At 39.2% G+C, this 20,074-nt stretch overlaps 1 protein-coding gene across 1 annotated transcript in view; it reads left to right on the top strand.

Moving 5' to 3' along the window:
* The window catches only part of LOC140362755 (fibulin-2-like), a 31,639-nt gene continuing 11,565 nt past the window's right edge, over positions 1 to 20,074 (top strand). Inside the window, exons 1-9 of the mRNA XM_072448925.1 lie at positions 1 to 84; positions 1,199 to 2,371; positions 10,288 to 10,402; positions 11,329 to 11,458; positions 12,844 to 13,051; positions 14,133 to 14,348; positions 16,282 to 16,383; positions 17,449 to 17,550; positions 18,929 to 19,060. Of these exons, the coding sequence (XP_072305026.1) occupies positions 1,204 to 2,371; positions 10,288 to 10,402; positions 11,329 to 11,458; positions 12,844 to 13,051; positions 14,133 to 14,348; positions 16,282 to 16,383; positions 17,449 to 17,550; positions 18,929 to 19,060 (2,173 nt within the window). The 5' untranslated portion in view covers positions 1 to 84; positions 1,199 to 1,203. The remainder of the gene's footprint in view (positions 85 to 1,198; positions 2,372 to 10,287; positions 10,403 to 11,328; positions 11,459 to 12,843; positions 13,052 to 14,132; positions 14,349 to 16,281; positions 16,384 to 17,448; positions 17,551 to 18,928; positions 19,061 to 20,074) is intronic.

Genomic DNA, 20,074 nt, shown 5'->3' with positions numbered 1-20,074 from the left:
CTCCCAAGTTTGAGCCCGCGCACCAACTTTTACGCACAACTTTCCCGGCGGAGTTCAGCGGCACCGTGAGGCAAGGGACAGGAGGTAAACGGCCCTTTTCTATCTCATTTCTGTCATTTCATTGAAACTTTAGACTTTTAGATGTTCTCATTGTAGAAATAAAAAAAGTGGATAGGCGCGTTTGGATCCCGCTATGGATTTGCGCGACTTTATTATGTATATCCACGGGAAGGTCAACGCGTCAAGTTTGGGCTGAATAATGTACATTTTTGTTAACCCTAACCCTAATAATTTACTGTAAACTAAGAACCGCATGTTGTGAATGATTTATCTATTGAGAACTACATTTTGCACCAACGCAGTTTTGCGAATTACGCTCTATATTGTTTGTTTTGTTTGTTTTGCACGTGTTTTTTTATGTTAGTTTACTGAAGTTGCTGTTACAGTTACATACATTTTCGTTTCTTATTGCATCAGTCTTTTTGTTGGGTTTTACAGGCTCCAAGTGCTTCTCTGACAGCCCACATACAGGCAGGAGAGAAACTCCAGGGCACTTGTTAGTTGGCGTTTTCAGATCTGTTAAAATGATTTTGAGAGAGCACAAAGACGTCATTGATTCTATAATGGAGCCATAATACACTTTTGGGAGACAGCAGATTCTGTTGCATTTTCTTCACAACAAGAGATTGGCTGCTGTAGCTTTAAAGTTCTCTCCAAGTTATAGTCTGAGATAGATTTTTTTCCAAGTGGGCTCATTTTACTTTAATGTTGTCGCATAAACTCTTTTTAGATTTCAAAGCTCTGAGTAGAAGACATGTTTTATTGCTTGCCAAAATACAATTTAGTGGGAGTCTGTTACAAGGTCGTAGAGGGGGGCAAACAAGATAAGGGCAGAGACCAGAAAAACACCAAAACCTGTTAACCCTTTCATTTAAAACACAATTTGTTCTTTAGTATGAAAAGTGTTTTGTTTCCGTCTATATCAAATGGTGAAGAGAAAAGGGACCAAAATAGAAAACAGATGGTTGACTTGAGCTCTAATCTAAATTCACATCACATGGTAACTCATCTTGCAGGCATATACGCTATAGAAATGAGCTTCTATCTCACACAAAAATCATGCTTTGTAGTGTTTTCTTTGTTATTGTCTATATTTGTTGAATTCATAACAAAGTCAATTCCACATTCTATCTTTCAGGCAACATGTGGCCTCAAAAGACAGTCCTAATCATGCTGTTCCTTTACCTGGACGTGTCTTATGCTCAGAAAGACTGCACTGGTGTGGATTGTCCTGTGTTAAACAACTGTATTAAGACCATGTTGGAGAACGGCGCCTGCTGTCCCACCTGCTCACAGAGGGGCTGCACCTGTGAGGGCTATCAGTACTACGACTGCGCCCAGGCGGGGTTCCGGCGCGGGAAAGTCCCAGAAGGAGAGTCTTACTTTGTAGATTTCGGAAGTACAGAATGCTCCTGTCCCAGAGGCGGAGGGAACATCAGCTGCCACTTTATACCATGCCCTGAAATCCCCCCAAACTGCGTTGACGTTTTGCAGCCCCAAGACGGATGCCCGCAGTGTGGTAGCATCGGATGTGTGCATGGCAACAAAAAATATGACGCGGGGCATTCTTTTCAGATGGAAAGCTGTCAAGTCTGTCACTGTCCCAACGAAGGTGGGAGCTTGATGTGCTCCATTATCCCTGGTTGTGTCAAGGAAAACAATGGCCCTTTGAGAGACGTCAGTCAGACAAATCGTGCCGAATCTGCGTCCAATTTTGGAAACACTCTACCTTTGTACAAGCCGGACCCACCCAATTCTGGCACCGCCGATTCTGACTACATATTGGCACGGCCCACGTCTTCCACTCAAAACCTGGAACAACCGCTGGAATCTACTACATTAACACCGCCTCACCAAGAGTCCGCTTCCAATTCGCATGACGAGCGGCGACGTGAACCCGAGCAGACGCATGGCAGGCCCAATCCAGAGCAAAGTGGCCAGGCAAAGGTATCGCATAACACAAATCCAACAGTTACTGAGGCCCAGAAAGAGTCACTTCAAACGGGCGAAAGCTCAGAGGGGAAAACCACAGCCAGCCACAGACCACAGCAGGCGAGCGCAGATAGGACCATAAGACATAACAGTGAAAGAAACAACTCTACACGTGCGCATAAGGCGAGCAGGAACGCCGCCAGGCACCAAAAACACAGCCAACATGGACACCAATCTGTCAAGAACCAAGAGCAAGAGGAAAGGCCCCATCCTGTGATACAGTTTAGCCCCACCAGCAGACCTCCAGTTCGGATGAGGGATTTTGGAGAGCAGCCAAGAAGACTGGCCCAGACACTTCTCAACTATCAGGATGCAGAAGGTAAGCTCTGACATGTGATTCTGATGAAACAAATCACAAATAACTGGCGATTAATACACTGACATATTTTGACACGCTTCAGCCACATCCTGTCTATGCTGGAAAATGCCACAATTATAGATTTGGCTCCAGTCCTGGAAAAACAATTGCCCGTTTTAGTCTGTTTTCCCTTGCGAGGATTTATCTACCTGGTTCAAAATAAGCTGTAAATTTGGTTTTAATATTGAGTTTGTGTTTCTCTAATGGTTTTTAAACTGTGTGAAGTCTTAACCATATTCATCAGGTAGAGCGGAATTAGCAATTATTCTTTCTTTACGACTGCTCAGATCATTCATTCATCATTTATTGTTGAATTAATCAGGTATAAAACTGTATTATTTCCAGGACAGATTGACTACTATGGAAATCTTAATTAGATCATAAATTCTTTATATTTTATGGCACAATGGTACTGTTGTAATCTTTATCTGCCAATATAATAATAGGCAGTGGGTTTAACTAAAATGTGTGAGGTTGTACATACTTTTGCGTAATTATACTCTCACTCAAATAGGCTTAGAAGAGTGGTAACTGAAGTAAAAGTAATGTGCAATGACTACTACGGCTTAGCTGCAATTTCTCAGAAGTCTGCTTTTAAGAAGAATTTTAAAATAGCTGTCATTTCCTCTTATGTGTAATAGTTCCTCTAAGTTCTGGAAAAAGTACTCGAATGAAATGATTTCCTCTAGTTGCTGGAATAATCAAAAATCATTCTTTGACTGGTATGATTTTCTTTTTCTTTTTTTGCCTCAAAGTGCTAACATTTTGTGTAGCGCACAGTAGTCCAGGGGTGCAGCGTTATGCAGCGTTATGCAGCGTTATGCAGCGTTATGCAGCGTTATGCAGCGTTATGCAGCGTTATGCAGCGTTATGCAGCGTTATGCAGCGTTATCCACTTTACAGCTCTATGCGACTGCTGCTGAAACGTGCCAGGAGCGCTCTGGCTCTCAGCACCTGCCATTCATAGGTATGTAGTGTCTAGTGTTTAGTATTTGGAAATAGGGAGCCAAGAACTGCCTGTCAAAGCCATTACTACTACAAAGGGCGACTATAAAAAGCATTGATGGACAAAGTGTTTTCTTTTGCTGTTCGCACATTTGGAGATGGAATGTTACGGCCCTGGATCCGTCTGGAAAAATGTGGGGAACAGATATTTTTTTCCCTAAAAGTAAAAGCGTTCTCTGACAGATGTGATTGTATTGTGTTTTTATTTTGAAACCCTGATGAAGATTTGGAGAAACTTGATTGTTTTCTGTTGCTCATGCGCTACAAGGCTTGTCGTCATGTCTGCGCCCATTTCCACTCGACGGATGATTTCAAAATGAGAAGGACTCAATTTCATTACTTACAGCTAAACTCGCTTACGTTTTGTTTTAGATAACTTTGTTGTTTTGTACCCTTTCTGTTGCAATCACTCACAAACGACGGTTGGAGCTGACAAGAATGATGAAGTGTGCTGTCAAAGAACATAAAGTGTTAACAGCCCAGCCACTGTTGACTTATTTAGATTATTTGTTACAATGCTTTTATTTTAACACATATTTTTAAATTTAGCGATATTGCTATGAACTGCTTTAATCACAGCAATTTTTTTTATTTTTTTTGGAACAAAATCTTGGTTTTTGTCCCGGTCTGTCTCACTCAAACGCCTTGACTCCACTAACACTGTGTAATGGTTCAATGGTGAAGGTCATTGCCCCAGGAAGAGCTCTCCAGACATTAGAAGTTACACAGAGGGAATAACAATCCCCTCGCTCGTATCCTCCAGAGGTTTTCCATCATTGCTCTTCGTTATTGGACTAAAAACATTAGAGGGTGCAGTAACGAGAACGCTGTATCTTTTTCACCAAACACAAACTTTATTTGTAGAGGAACACAAACCATGTTTTTTTTGGTCTTCTCCTGTCTAAAAGCAGACACACAGAGCGGGGGAGGGGATAGTTTGGCTGGACTCTGGGGTTGAATTTCGTGGGCTGTACCTGTTAGTGGTATAATGCCGCGGTGATGAATGAGAGCTCTGTTGTGGTGTGATTGCCAGACGCTGGTCACTGCACACTGATTACCCATGCTCCCCTCTGCCTGCCCCAGTCGCAGTGTATTCACCTCAGCACAGGCGGAATTAACCTCTGTGGCTTGAACTGGAGTTTGTGAAGTGACAAAACACTTTAAAACAGCGGTTAAGTTGGGCATTTTAGGCTACCGTGTCATATTCTCATCAGATTCAACAGTTTTATACAGACACAAACAAAAATCGGCCTTTTCAAGTCATCAAACCATAGCTTCAAATCAGAAATTAGATACCGAAGATTTGAGGCACAAACATCTTCGGTATCTAATTTCTGATTTGAAGCTATGGTTTGATGACTTGAAAAGGCCGATTTGGTACTTTTCTGTACAGTGTTAATGAGTGTTTTTTGCTTACAACATGACAAATATCGTTTGTCATGTTGTAATATTGGTGGTGTTGTTGTTATTTGTAATAAACTCAACTTATTCAGTACTTGATACTATTACTTTGGGCTCCCCAGACCTTTCCTCCAGCTCATGATTGGTAATCCCAAGATTTTTACGGGCCAAGAAACTTAGTCTTAGATCAGTAGTTCCCAAAGTGAACCGTGGGAGGTCAAGACAGTTTTATATCGCTCAACTAGGTCCAATAACACAGTAAACTAATACAATAAACAATATTGAATCTGATTTAAATGTTTTTCTTTTATCTTTTTGGCTGTGTGGGTCTTGGTTGGGTCCTGGCTTCAAAGTGTTTGACAAAACCTTCTAGATATCCTTATTTTCTGTGTTGAAAATACTACTGCATGCTACTGTATATCTAATTTGTCTCAAAAATGAATTAATAATCAAGATTCAGTTATATAAATAGAATATATACAAAGTGATAAGTACTTGTTTATGCCTCAAGATTTCAGTTGATTCATTATATAGATCATTGTTCTGTCTGTAGTATATTAGATACACGCAGTCACACATGATACACAAATAATATGTAAAAAATACATGTATAAAGCACTTGTTTTCGTCAATAGCGCTGTCACAACACGCTCCATATGGCAGTAATCTTCACACATGTGTAATTTTCCTGAGGATGAAAGGGAGGCTGAATTCCAGTGCATTTACTGTAGCACTACTGTGGAAGCCAGAGCGGGGCAGATAGTCAGTTCATCTGAGACGTCTTCCACATCATTTCCTGGAATTTTTAGCCATCTGAAACATATCCTGCGGGAGATAAATGACCACAGTGCATATCGCCAGTAATTATAAATAAATAAATAAAAACATCTGCTCCCAAGATTTGGTAAACCGCTCATTAAAGGGTTTTCTGGAGAAAGCAATTTGAGTGATACATTTGAAAACAACTTGGACCCGCCTTAATTGTGCTCTATGATTTGGATATCATGAATACAGCCACAAGAACTCAGAAGTCAACTATTTGTGCTGTTCCAAGCCTGGATAAAAAAATACACTTTATTTGTTGCTACTACTATTACCCCTACTTGACCATACTCCAAATTACTGCTACTGCAATTGATTACTTATTTTATGATGGTATTTGTGTGTATAATATCAGTGTTTACGTGTTAGAAAACATTTGGATCTGCGTCCCTCCCAAGCCCTGTTGAAATGTAGTCCCAGAATGCATCATTGTACATGGTTTATTATTGTGCACACCACATTTTATTATTAAAATCCATTTATATATATAAAAAAAGGCTTCATACTCAATACCAATTTTAATATCAGAATGAAGAAGATCAATGTTTAATATGACCAGATATTCAACCGTGTATAGTTTTGATTATGGATGTAACAATACCCAAAACATTGTGGTTAAAAAGTCTCCGTAATATTGTGGGCTGTTACAATTAATCTAAGTACCAGTACAAGCTTCTCAGAGGGAACTACATAGACCATAATCCTTTGATATTGCTGTATCATTATGAAGCACTTTTATATTCAATTTTTTTTTAAATATAACAGTAATAATTCACACCAAAGTGCATATCAAAAGGAAAAAGTTATAAATAATTTCTGCAATTCTGTCAGCCTCTCTACTATATCCCTATAAAAGTTGTACTGTGACTTCTGGATATTGTTATTTCTCTACTTTTGATTCTAATTTTACTTATCTTGCACACTACATAATCTAGAACGGGCATCTGGCATAAAACCTACAATATGTAAATAAATTCATGCTATAAGAATAGAGAGGGAATTACAGAAAGGATAAGACTATACAAAATGTCTGTATAATCAGTTTGTTCCTCTGAAAACAGTCAGTTCTAATAATCTGAATAGTTCTTGCCAAATAACGTTCGACTGGATTCAATGCTATTTGTGTTCATCAAGTCCAAAATCTGCATTTGGACCGATTTTCATCTCTGGCAGAAACTGGTGCTTTGTGACCCTCGACACCAAGTGCAATTATATTAGTGTTTAATAATGAGAGAATGAAACGGGGCCATATTAAACGCCGTGGAAAGAGCCGGTCACAGGTGTGCAGCAGAGTATTCTCAAACTATTTATTATGTAAAAGAGTCCAATGAAGATCGACTTTGTCCACAGGGGAGTCTTTTGTGTTGAATTGTGTTGTAGATTTGTCCTTGACACTCGAATGTGCTCAATAATGGTTCTGTAAAAATAAGGAAGTGTTAAACGGCTTGAAAACAAGTATTACAGAATAGAAGGCCAAAGATTGGTTACTCTTTATGCCAGCTCGAGCCCTAAATAAAGAAAGTAAAGAATGTAATTGCTTATCCAAAGTCTATATGAATACAGTACATCCATTTGGGCTAAAAAATGTTCCTGAATTGCATGATCCTGCTGTTACTCTAAGAGATTAAAGACCTTACCCATAATTTTTGAGGTTCAAAATAAGTAACAATACTGCAGAAAGCATGTTGATGGCACTTGCCCATGCTAATCTCCAGTTACCAAACACCTAATCTACTACACAAGCTTTGTTGACAAGTGTATATTGTATTTCAGCTTGATCTTTCCAACCACATTCACATAACCACAAGGAAACACATTATTTCAGATTTTACCGCTAAACAATCTGAGGGAACTGACGCTACAAGAAGGAATGACTCGCGTTTCTTGGCCCCCAACAGCTGCCAAAAAATCTTTCTTTAATTAAAACGTATTATCTTCGTTTCAGCCCTTGTGGATTGGTTGTCACTGTTTGGCGTTATGTCATGGCCAGCTGTTTTTGGACTGCAAAAAGGCGCAGTCTCTGTTTACGTCGAAGGTGCGAGGAACATTGCTCGGATGTCTCACAGCGAGCCGCAAACAGACCTAAACATGTACGCTATTTCTTTAAGCCTGTTGCATTAATCATCTGTCAGCTCTGGCTGCTTGAGTTTGTGTGTGTAGTGACCCGTGGTAGACCTGCTGCCTCCAGACCCACCTGTATTGTAAATCACCCCCACAAAGAAGAAGAAAGACACCGCCAGGCTCCCGAACACCCCTGGACATGTTGAGAGTCGCCCCGTTTTTAAGTTGTTATTTTTATCATTTTGAAGGATGTGATGTCAGCCTTTTGGATTTGGACAAGACAAAACCATCTGGTGTTAATGCTAGGCTAATAGACAGATAAGATTACAGGGCAAGCGCTGAAAAAAAAGACGTGCACCTTTCTAAGCTCCTGTCGAGGGATTCATAGGCTGTAACTGGATTCTGCGGCCGATTTCACAGTTATGGAGTTGAAATGCAACGCCTGGTGATAAAACTCAGATTCAAGGAAACTTTTCTCAGCTAATTAAGAGCTGCCGGGGATTTGTGAAGTACTGCGAAGGCGATTGTTGTAGAACGTTTGGCAATAGTTGCGTAAATGTCTTGATTTCAACTAGAGCAGGAAAAGGAGTGAACAGTATTTGTACGGAGAAAATAATATATCTAGACTATTGCTGCAAGGCTTCAGCTATAGCAATGATCTTGTCAGTTGAATCATGTTTTATTCATTGAGTTGTTATTACATTGAGCAAGGGCAGTGAATATGGCCGGATTAAGCTAAAGGGACGCTTGAGAGAATATTTAGTTTTAGTTAATTTGCTAAAACAGATAAGTGGTATTTGAAAAGCAGGGTTTTCAAAAGTTACAGCTATTTAAGTGCAATACAAATATCACTACTGTTGAATAATGTGTAATAGATTATATCAAATAAGAAAAAACGTTGTGTCACATTTTCAAAATGGAGATATCTGTTAAAAACACAACATTCACTGTATCATTTTGATGCAGTTATGGCTCTGTCTGAACCATAAAGCCTCTTCTCTCAGCACATGGCATGTTTTGAAGTCTGTGCAGTTCAGATAAGGATTTTTCTAATACTAAAGTCGTTTTTTTTGTTACGATTCATTTGGATTCATTACTCTTCACTTATTACCTCTGTTTCCTTGTGTTATGTCTCAGTCCTCGTCTTTTGTATCCCTAGTTTTAAGGTAACTCGAGTGCAGACTTCGACTACCTTCTCCACCTGCTCCATTATGCAAGTACAACAAAGAAGTGTCATGTTACTGCATTGTTGAAAAGACAGATCAAACTAATTGGTGAACAAAAGCAACACAAAGACAGTTTATGTATAGTTGGCGTGGACTTCTTTACATCAACACACAGAGCACACTCCTGTTATGTTTTATGTAGAGGAAGATGGCGGATGGGGAAAATGACTGGGAAGAAGTAATGATGAATAATTACTCTGCCTTTCCTTTAATACAGTTTCTGACAGTTCAAAGGGACTGGCAGATACTGTACTTAGACATATCAAAGACGCATTGTGCCTGCCTGGGTTTCGCTTTTCCTCATGCCTTTAAATTATGTAGGCTACAGCAGCTTGTTTTATTTTGTTTAGGGAAGTCAGAATAGGGTAGTATCACGAACAATGAAGTGCATGGTACAGTGTAATTAGTCCTCTGATCTGTAGGCATGTTTTTTTTTCTTACATAACATCATCACTCAAGAGAAAAGCGTGTCCTGAGTCTGTGTCTAATGCACTGGACACAAATTAAAGCAGGAACGCACTGGCCTCTTATTGAAGAAAGTTTTCCTCTGTAAATATGATGAACAGTGTTTCATCTCTCCCGTCTGACCTATTTTAAAATGTGGTTTGCAAAAAGTCTTGTTCTGATCGTTTGCTACCACTAATCAAACAGGAGAGTTTAATTAGAGGAACAATAACGTATCCTGCTTTCAACTGACTAGCTTAAGGTATGGATTTAGCTCAAAGTATTTAAATAAATGTGTTGCGGATGCATGTAACTTTAATGCGCTTAAGGTGACACAATTCTGCTAGTTGTGTGAGTGGATGGCCAATTAAGAATACTTAGAAAACTCCATTGTTTACTCAAAAATAGCATTCCAAACATTGTATTTTTATCAGAGTGGTGTGATTACCTGTAAATGTGCAACAAGTGCCCAGTTTCAACATATTCATTGTATTTCAATACAGTTACTCTTTTATTTGGTGGTGCTTAGAGCTCAGTCACTTTCCTAAAATCAAAGGAATGCACTGTGGTATTTGATCACGTAATTTAGGCTCCAAACTGCACGACATTAGTGTGAGAACAAAGAAAACATCGCTCTTGTGCTGAGTGCAATTTGTGTGTGTGACTTTTCCTTCTCCAATCAGTGATTAATAAATGTGAAACAAACATGCCATGTGTACAAAGTTCTTTTATTTATTACTTTACCATAAAATATGACGCAAATTAAAGCTCCACCGTGTGATAAACGATACTCTGATTGGCCCATGTTCCGGAATATGTCACTAAATACATTTAAATCAGATATTTAGGATTCTGTAACTAAAAATGTGCCAGCTTATCCAACTAATGTTCTCACAGAAAGTTTTGTGTTTTCCACAGTTTCTTCAGAGGAGTTGCTGAGGAGCTGCTGTGAGACGGGAGAGAAATGGGCCTCAGTGAAGGGACACTGCAGCAGCATGGAGCCTCCCACTCAGGACCGCCACTCCATCTGCTGGTGAGCGCACATTCAACGCCCAATGCACTCATCATCATTATCATCATTACACCCAACGCAATCTCAACACTGTTTACACACACAGAGGTCATGGTCTGTGTGTGTTAGTCTCCATTACACTTTTGAATGCCATACTGAAGGCTCGATACACTAAAAACACTCATTTTGTTTGTTTTAGACAGTAGCATAGATAATAGTGGTTCTTTAATATTACCATGTGGCCTGAAACTAGTTCAACTTCTGATATTGATCAAAATCATAAAAAAAAACAAAAACATTGGGAAGCTTTTCTTGAAATAAGTACCATGTTTCAATACTAGTAGTTTTCATTTTTGATTATTTTGGTAATCAGTTTCTTTTACAACCCTTGGTCATGTTATTTAGCTTCTATGAGATCAAATCTGAAAAAAGAGATTTAAAAATAACTATGTCCTCTTTTTTTTTTAAACGTTATTTGACCTGCAGCTAGATATCTACCATATCTATCTGTTATAACTATTACATCTGTCTGGCTTATTATTCAGTATAGTTATGCAATGTCTATTCTAATTATAAATTGCCCCGCTCCCTCCCAAATTCTTCAAGACTTATTATGAATATAAAGTTGAAACTTTTAACAAGCAGCCTTAAAAAGACACGAGCTAATGTAGCCCTGTAGAAAGAGGAACGCCTTTGGCTTTCCGTTTGACGTTTTATGTAAAATACTTAAACAATTTGGTTGTTGGGGGATCACATTATTCTCTTTGTTTTCATTTGCATTTCACACAATGTTCTGTTCTCAATTTAGGTGTTGTTAACGACTACATGGTTACAAATGGATGTTCTGAAAGGCATGATTAATGAGCCCACTTGTTGCTGCAGTGCTGTGGTGCCCGTCCAAATCATTTGTCCCCTCTCTTGTCCCTCTGTCTCCTCTTCTGTGCCAGGACGTCCCAACAGCAGTGCTGCCTGGGCTCCCTCCGAGAGCAGCAGTGCCTGTCCGGACTGAAGGCGGCCACGGCTGGAGCCTCATGTGAAAAGGACTCCGGCGATATATGTGGAATCAACTCTTTCAAGGCCAGTATCCGCCACGAAAAGGCCACTCATGGTTCACCGGGGTTCACAGTCACACTTAATGACCTTGTAAAATTCAAATTAAACTCTAATTCAACCGAAATTAACCATTTACAATCGCATCAGTCACAGTAGAATTTAAAACATGTGCAGTTGTCCGTAGATGGCCAAACTCGGGAATAACTCAAACATCTAGAAAGAGACCTCTGGTAGCACCAATTCAGTCTTATTGGATTAGTTAATTGTGTTTGGGCGGAATAAGTCAAAGCTGGTTTCTCTAACATTCCCACAGTATGAGTCAAGAACAAATGCTCAGATACAGCTATTTGGACTTTCATTAGAAACCTCTACCTCGGTTCATTAAAAATCAATAGAATCTTTCCTGTTGTAACAGACTTTTAGCTTAAATTAAAGTGCATTGTTAATTTTCGATTTAAACTTGAGGTTTGGGATTATTACATAGTATTTATTAGTTCAATTACAACATTACAACAGAGGCGTTTTATAATACTACTTGTTCAACCACTTCTACTCCTAAAATATAAGTAATAAGATCATTAGAAATAACAATAATACATAAAATAAGTTAAAAAAAAATTAATACTCTGTAACTTTATTAATCTCTGAGTAGATAAACTGCACTTCTAAATGCGGATAATAAAGAGCATATGGAGTTCAGATTGCAAGAAGATTCCCGCAGGTGACTCCACCAGGCCAAGTTACAAGTCAGATCTGTGGAAAGGCCAACCCACTCACAGCAGGATTGATAAATATAAATGCCTGAAGTTGAATGAATGTAGGATAGATAGTTTAAATACAATACTGTAGAACATTCCAGATAAAGTTACATTCAGGTTCAGGCGACTTGAACCTGTTGGTGGATTCTTTTTGCAGCATTAAAAACAAGCTGAGGAAAACACTTCACAGTAACAGACACACAGGTTCCACAAGTGAGACACAATCACAGAGCAAATGATTTATTTATTTAGTAACCTTTATTTAACCAGGCAAGAACCCATTGAGATTGAACCCTCTTTTTCACGGGTGACCTGGGGCGAAGGGAAAGACACGACTGCACACATCATAAAAACTGTTACACCAATACGAGACATTTAAAGCACAGACTATTTTTAAAGGATTCTCTTTCTTTGAGACGCTCTCTTTCCCCAGTTTCTCCTCACACAGCGCACCAACAAGCTGTCCATGTCCTAGTGCAGAAGTAAGAAGGTGCACATTTACATTAAACAATATCAAAAATAATTTATCGTGTGTTTAGGTGCAAAGTAGCCATTTATTTAGAAATACCACACATTTGAACTGTACTCCCCCACCCCGTGCGTACATGTTTGTTACATGTGTGTTAATGATGCCGTGCATGTGTTTTACAGGAGTGCTGTGGCTGCTGCTCTCTGGGTCTGCACTTCCGCGCCGAGGGTCTGAACTGTGAAGCCCACCCCTCTCTGGGTTTCCACTGCAGACACATATTCATGACCTGCTGTGAGGAGGAGGAGGAGGAGGAGGGGGCCGGGGGTCGTAACGCCTGGCACCCTGTCAGAGAAAGACCTGCTTTAGACCCGACTGCGCCGCCCAAGAGAGGTAAAACACTGGTCCACAAAATGCACTGCAGACACCTGAGCAGCGCCGAGGGGAAGGGGAGATTTATACCAAGGCTTTACTACCCACGGGGAGGATTGTATTAAGGTTTCACTGCCACACTGAGAGGCTGCAGTCCTCGTTTGCCACCCAGAAGTTTAAGCCACAACTATAACTTTTAAAGATATACTGCCTCCTGGCCTCGTCGTCCTTTTGTGTTACGCAGCCACTTAAACCCACTGCTTTTTGAATTGGTGCCATGTTGGAGGTAGTATAATAGGATAATTGCATTGACCTTTTAACAAATGTTGTCTTTCCTGCTCAAGATGAAACATTGAAGACGTATGCAAAAGGGGAAAAAAGTACTATTGATGTCAAGATTTTTTTGTTAATTGAAAAACGTGATTGTGCAAGTCACAATATAAAAATAAGAACTAAATTGTAATTGTTAGAATTTCAGATGGTCTACTCCAAAAACCTAATGTATCATGCTTTCTTTATCTTTTTTTTTTTTTTTTTTTTTTTACTATTTATTGTTTTTGACACACACAGCAACAAAAAATACATAACACAAAATGACCTATTTAAAGAATTAGGGAAGAAAATTAAATAATGAGAGGAAAAAAAAAATATTTGTACATACGTGGATGTACAAATTTAAGTTAATTTATGCATACACACACATACATTTTCTATTATGCTTATATTAGAATAATAAATAATACAAATAAATAAAACAAATAATAAGAAAAGTTATGATGTCCGTCCAGTCCTTAACCATCGGGGCTTTCTTTATTTAACTGTTTGTGTCAGATTAATTTAAGAGTATAGTGTGAAAGGGGGATGAGACTGGTGAAGGACATTGCAGCAAACTGTCAAGAGCCAGATTTGAACTCACTAATCCTCACTTATTTGACTGATAAAAAGACTTATAGAAGTAATTGGGGAAACTCATTTTATTACAGGAATACATTATAAACCTTGTAAACAACCTCAACAGAACTCATTTCCTTATTTTTCTTACACAAAAGTTGCTACGCATGCTCTCACCTTAAATAGTCACTTGTCCCCTCTTGCGTCGTAGTGTCCGACAGTCCGCTGTTCCCCAACGAGGCCTTCTCTCTGGGGCGGGACGGCGAGAACGCGGTGGAGAGTCCAGTGGAGGTGCAGGACATGGACGAGTGCCTGATCTACGAAGGGAGAATCTGCCATCACAAATGTGTCAACACGCCAGGCTCTTTCCGCTGCGAGTGTTTCCCTGGATTCACGCTGCAGTACGACGCCGTCACATGCGCTATAGGTAACGCTCAGACCCAACCAGATCAACAACTGTTTTTTTCAGCCTAATTCATCTAACATTGGAGTATTAATGAACACAGTTTTAAGGCAGGTTTGGCAAAAGATGTCCTTCCTTGTTGCTCTTTCAACGCGTCACACCACAAATGCTCAAAAGTCACTTATCGTATTTTCTGGACTATAAGTCGCACTGGGGTATAAGTCGTATTTTTTGGGGGAAATGTATTTGATAAAATCCAAGACCAAGAACAGACATTTGAAAATGCAATTTAAAATAATAACAGATGAGAGAACATGGTGAATAGGTGTACGTGTGCTAACGCTAACACCTTCAGCTACATGACGCACAGACAGAACTGTGGTAAGTGTCTGGTATGTTAACGTAACATATTAACAGTTATTCAGATAACTATAGCATAAAGAACATGCTAACAAGTTTACCAAAGCATCAGTTTTACCCCAAATCACTAAATCCATTGAATTCTTCTTCCTCTGTGTCACTTCTTAACAACTCCACAAACTCCAGAGGAAGAGGAGATGCAGATTCTTCTTCTGCGTCGCTTAGAGCCTAGAGCGCCCTCTTGTGGTTGCCAGTGTGAAAATAACAAATAATATCTCATATAAGTCGCTCTGGAGTACGGTATTGAAAGGAAAATACGGTATTCATTACAAACATAGAAATGTCCTCTGCCCACTTTGGTCTTTGAAGTCACATTTCCAATCTCAAACACTGACAGGTTTTCCATGTTTGTCATAATAGCGTATGCCATAAATAAAAGTATATTATTTCAGTGCTCTTCCAAAGTGACTTCCTTCCTGCCGGCAAGCCCTGATACTGACTAATAATACTTCTAATTATGCGCTAACATCCCTTTCCTGCTGTGATAGAAATGCTCAAAGGGCAGTAGTTCAGGACGTAGAGATATACACCAAACTAAAAGGTCAATGGTTCTATTAAAAGTTGTTTAATTGTGCAAACGCCTGCACTCAGTTCTTCAAACGCCTCAAGCGTTTGAAGAACAGACGGGTTTGTGTAGTCGAGGATGTATATGGCTGCCATGTCTGCATCAGTTTGCCCCAAGGCAGATGAGGTCACTGAAGAGTAAAGCGTGGTATAATATTAGACACTGCCTTAAAACGGACGCTGCTGCACAAAAAGCACAAAAATACCCCCCTCGCAAAAAAACATTGGTAACAGTAATATATGTGAATAAAAAGATTGATCAAAAGAGTTGAAGGTAAAGTGCATTAGTGTTTGTGTTATTATCAGTGCAGTGTCCTTGGGCCTAAACACTCACGTTGCTCATATAGATTTGTTAAATTACTGTGTGGTCTGCATATTATCGCTGATATTGACAAAGTGGAAGTGCTGATGATGCAGATTTCAGCCTCTCTTCCATCATTTGTCATCGTTAAGCCAGTCCTTTGTCAGTCTGCCCCAGGGCTTCTGTGAATTAACTTTAAAAAAATGTAAATAGTTTTCCACCCATCCATTTTCTACCGCTTGTTCCCTTTCGGGGTGACTGGAGCCTATCCCAGTGACTTCGGGCCTTAAGCGGGGTACACCCTGGACAGTGGCCAACTCGTCGCAGTGTAAATAGTTTTGTGTGTGTAAAAATATTGACTAGAAATATCTTCATTTACAAGTCATATTTTAGTCATTCATCCAATTAGAATGTCAAGCGTGTTCAAGGTAAGGTGCGTGGATTTGCTGCTTCTGTAGGCTTCCCCCAACCTGCCCCGACAGGACTCAAATTGCAGCGGCGGATGAGATTCACTAATAAAAGCGAGTGTTTTGACTGCAGGCGACACATTTTCCTGTCTGACTTACAGCTTTTATTTCATCTCAACCTCCAAAAAGTGGAAATGTAGGAATTGCTCATGCCTTGGAGTGCATGTAGTTTTGATTACAGTGTGATAACTGTGTGCTTTTGCAGAGACCGTAGAAGATCAGAACAGACTGAAGGAGAATGAGAGAGCCGGGCCCACGTTACCGCCGCCGCCACCCACCGAGCCCTCTGCGCCAAGCCCCTGTGAAGGTTTGTGCCAATTAAAACTGACATGTGACACTTTTGCATACCGTTTCCTTTTACATATTGTTGTTTCATCAAGTCGGGGTGATCCCTCATTCGTCCAGGAGTGATCCATCTTAGAAACAGTTTTGAAACATTTTCTATGATTGTTGTCAATGTTTATTTAGCTTTCCATTCATATTTGCATATCACATATTTACCCTGAAATAAAAAGCCGAAAATAAAAGAAGTTATGTGAAATCTTAAGGGAAAAATGATTACAGCATTGAGAAAAAATGTCCCATACATGTTTGATTTTGATTTATGACAACTTTCATAAATTGTTAAGTACAAAAGAACTAAAATAATGCAACATACAACAATAATTTTAGTTTCTTACTGCAGATTATTTTACTTTTATAACTTCTAAGTTTAGTTTGATGAATAGGTAATTATCTTATTGTACGTTTCATGTTCACTTTTTCTTTTTCATTAATTAATAGCCTGTGGATTTGGACAGAAAAGTTTTCTTGGAGCCAATACTGAACAGCCAATGAGAGTGATGCTATAAACTATTAGATTGCTGCACAGATTTGTTCGTCTCTGAGGAAAACAGCAGCCCTTGTTTATCAAGAACATGGGAACTGCAGTCACACGGCTAACAAAGAGCACTTTCATTCGCACATGTCTCAATCATGAGCTGTAACGTTTGTCTTATGTTGTCAAGTGTGTTTAGAAAAGGGCCTGGCCATAAACTGACATGTTACTATTGGAAATTTACCTTGAAATATCCCAGGGCTGCAAATGTCAGAGCAACATACGTTCAGATTGTATCAAAGGTTAGTCTGTTTTTAAGCATAAAGCGGGCATTATTAGAAGTTATGTTTCAGCAGCACTGCATTCTGTTTCTCTTGTTCGGTTGCCATGGCGTTGGGTGGAGGTTCTGCAAAGTTTGGATAAATGCAGGAAACACTAGACTAGGGGCTGGTGAAGTGAAGAAAAGGACCATATTAACAGTGCAAACTCCACCACTGTAAATCAAGAGAATAAGAGTATTAATAAGAATATTTGTGTGTAACTGTGTACTTTCAGAAAACAACCCGTGTGAACAGCAGTGCACTCCGGTGGGCGGAAGGACTCAGTGCTCCTGTTTCCCAGGATTTGCTCTGGCAACCAATGAATTCTCATGTGAAGGTATACTTGCAAAGAATTGAATAGTTAATGCAATATATTTGATTTTTATTTCATCTTTCCAGACACCTTATATATATCTTTTATTCGTTTACACACAATTAGGCAGGGACGAGATTGAAATGTGTTGTGTCATGATCATCATGACCAAAATAATTGCAATTAATGATAATAAATCATGAATAGCTATTAAAATACACCTCAAACGATTACTGTCTACGATCTATTACAATAAACTATATTATTGTTTATTGTCCCATCCCTGAACACAATTCCCTAACTGCTCTGACCGTGGACCTGACTGAACATCTGATCCTGGAAGGTTGCCCCAGTGTCAAAGAAGGATCAATGCAGGTTAAATATTTCACTTTAGTAACAATAAAGTGCACCTTACCATAGTAATTCCCCATCTGTTTGCTCTTTTCCCCTGAGCCACAGCAAACCAGTTAATTTCAAATGGCACTGGCTCAAAAAATCTGTTTAGCCTCCACAGCTCCACTTGAACAAAGTTTGCGTCTCCATAGATATTGTATTGCTGTGCCATGAATATCATTTTACAGCATGGCATTAAAGTTAATCTTGCACTTTAATTACTAGTGTTTATTCATTTAATATATATATATATATATATATATATATATATATATATATATATATATATACTAAAAAACTTGCATCAGCAGCTTGTTTCTATGGATAAGTTTAATTCCACATTCCAGACAAAGCAGTACCACCTTCATCAAGTGAAATATTGTGCATTGTAATGATCATCACAGTTCACTTGAGTGTCTGTATATGGGCACGTAGACTGTCCAGTTTAGATCCATTAGATCCATAGAGCAGATACAGCCCTAATCCCCTTCACTCTCCATAACACCGTTCAGACAAAATACTAAATCAGAGGCATTCTTTTATCTCTCGGCTGAACTGAGTCTCTCCAAAAGGATTATCCCAACTATCCATGCATTATCACACTTTATCTCTCTGACTACATACCATATACACCCTTCATTTCTAAGGCTTTCAAACCGACGCTGTGTGAACAGGTTTTTCTCCAGTCTGTGCGTCCACTGTTCTGTATATCTAAGCTGTCTCAATGGGGATCATTATGCAAGAGCCAGAGGGGGAAATTTATGGACATTTCACATTAAAATACCTGCCTAAATGACCATGCTTTCACAATTTGCGATCATTGTTATTTTTGGTCTTGCTTGTCCAATTGATGTGGATGTTTTTTTCGTTACTAGTGTTACTGACATGTGGACCCAAGCATAGAACACCATTACTGGTCTTGTTTTTTCACTCTACAGTATGTCAATGATGGTGTCTTACAATAATAATGAAAAAGCCCGACCGGTTTCTATCCTTGTTTGGCCCACAGACATAAATGAGTGTGTGTTGACGCGGGTCTGCCAGCTGAACGAGCGCTGTGTGAATACAGCGGGGAGTTACATCTGTCAGACACTCATCACATGTCCCACGGGATACCACATTCACAACGACATGTGTGAAGGTAGGTTCACATCTGTCACGTCTGTGGAACGACAACATCATACACCTTGGTTTCGTCCTCCCTGTGTGAAGTTAGGTGCACATTGTACTGTAATACTGGAGACTGATTGTATTTTTGAAGGCTTGTGTTTAGTTTTGCAGTTTTGTGGCGTATGCTGCGTTCATGTGCTCCTTGGGTGCTCGGGTTTTCAAGGTTTTTGATGTCGCCAATAATGAAATCACAGAGTCGGCTCTTAATCAGCGTTTATTAGAACTAACCAAGTAAGATTTATTGTTGTCAGCTCTCTCAAAAACTAAAACATTACTTGTTTTGGAAAATATCCCACCCTTTTATTTCAGCTAGCTAACTAAATCTGTAAATAATAAAGTGTCAGATCTTACTTGCTCAAATCTGATGCTCTTGTGATATGGACAACTGACAGTGAGTATTTAAATGTAGTAATGTTTAGGTAAAACGCTGAAAAATGTGGAAGTGGGGCTGCAGCTTTTGACCTGAGAATTTTCCTTCCTAATGTTCCCAACAACCTCAAGAACTTAGCATTAATTAGAAGCCAATATAAGGTGTTTTTATTGTCGTAATCATCAAAAAAAAAATTCACTAAGGCACTTCTACTTACCCAAGGAAAATGTAGTGTTGATTTACCATTGTGCCATAACTAACAAACTAACAAACTAACAAACAAACAAACAAACTAACAAACTAACTAACTAACTAACTAACTAACTAACTAACTAAACTCATTTCAGACATGAGTAGAGCAGTAGTTTTTAATCAGTATTAGCCATATGTGTGAAGTAGCATCCACCCGAGTTTTTGGACCTTTTAACCACTTTATTCTAAGCAAATTCCTCTTCTGATCTGGCACTGGATATTCACCTTTAAATTGTAGCCAAACTTTGTACCTCCAAGATTCAGCACCTTATTTTTCTGCTCCATGAATCTGCACGATGCTTCGGCAGTGTTCAGGCTGATGGACCAGTGTGTTCCTAGTACCATTGCCACCGGGCACTTTAA

This window comes from Eucyclogobius newberryi, unplaced genomic scaffold (assembly GCF_026437365.1).
Source record: "Eucyclogobius newberryi isolate DKJ021-1_F unplaced genomic scaffold, fEucNew1.0.hap1 SCAF_17, whole genome shotgun sequence".
Classification (NCBI taxonomy): domain Eukaryota; kingdom Metazoa; phylum Chordata; class Actinopteri; order Gobiiformes; family Gobiidae; genus Eucyclogobius; species Eucyclogobius newberryi.
The sequence above is the reverse complement of the archived record's forward strand: the minus strand, read 5'-3'. Positions and strand labels throughout refer to the sequence as shown.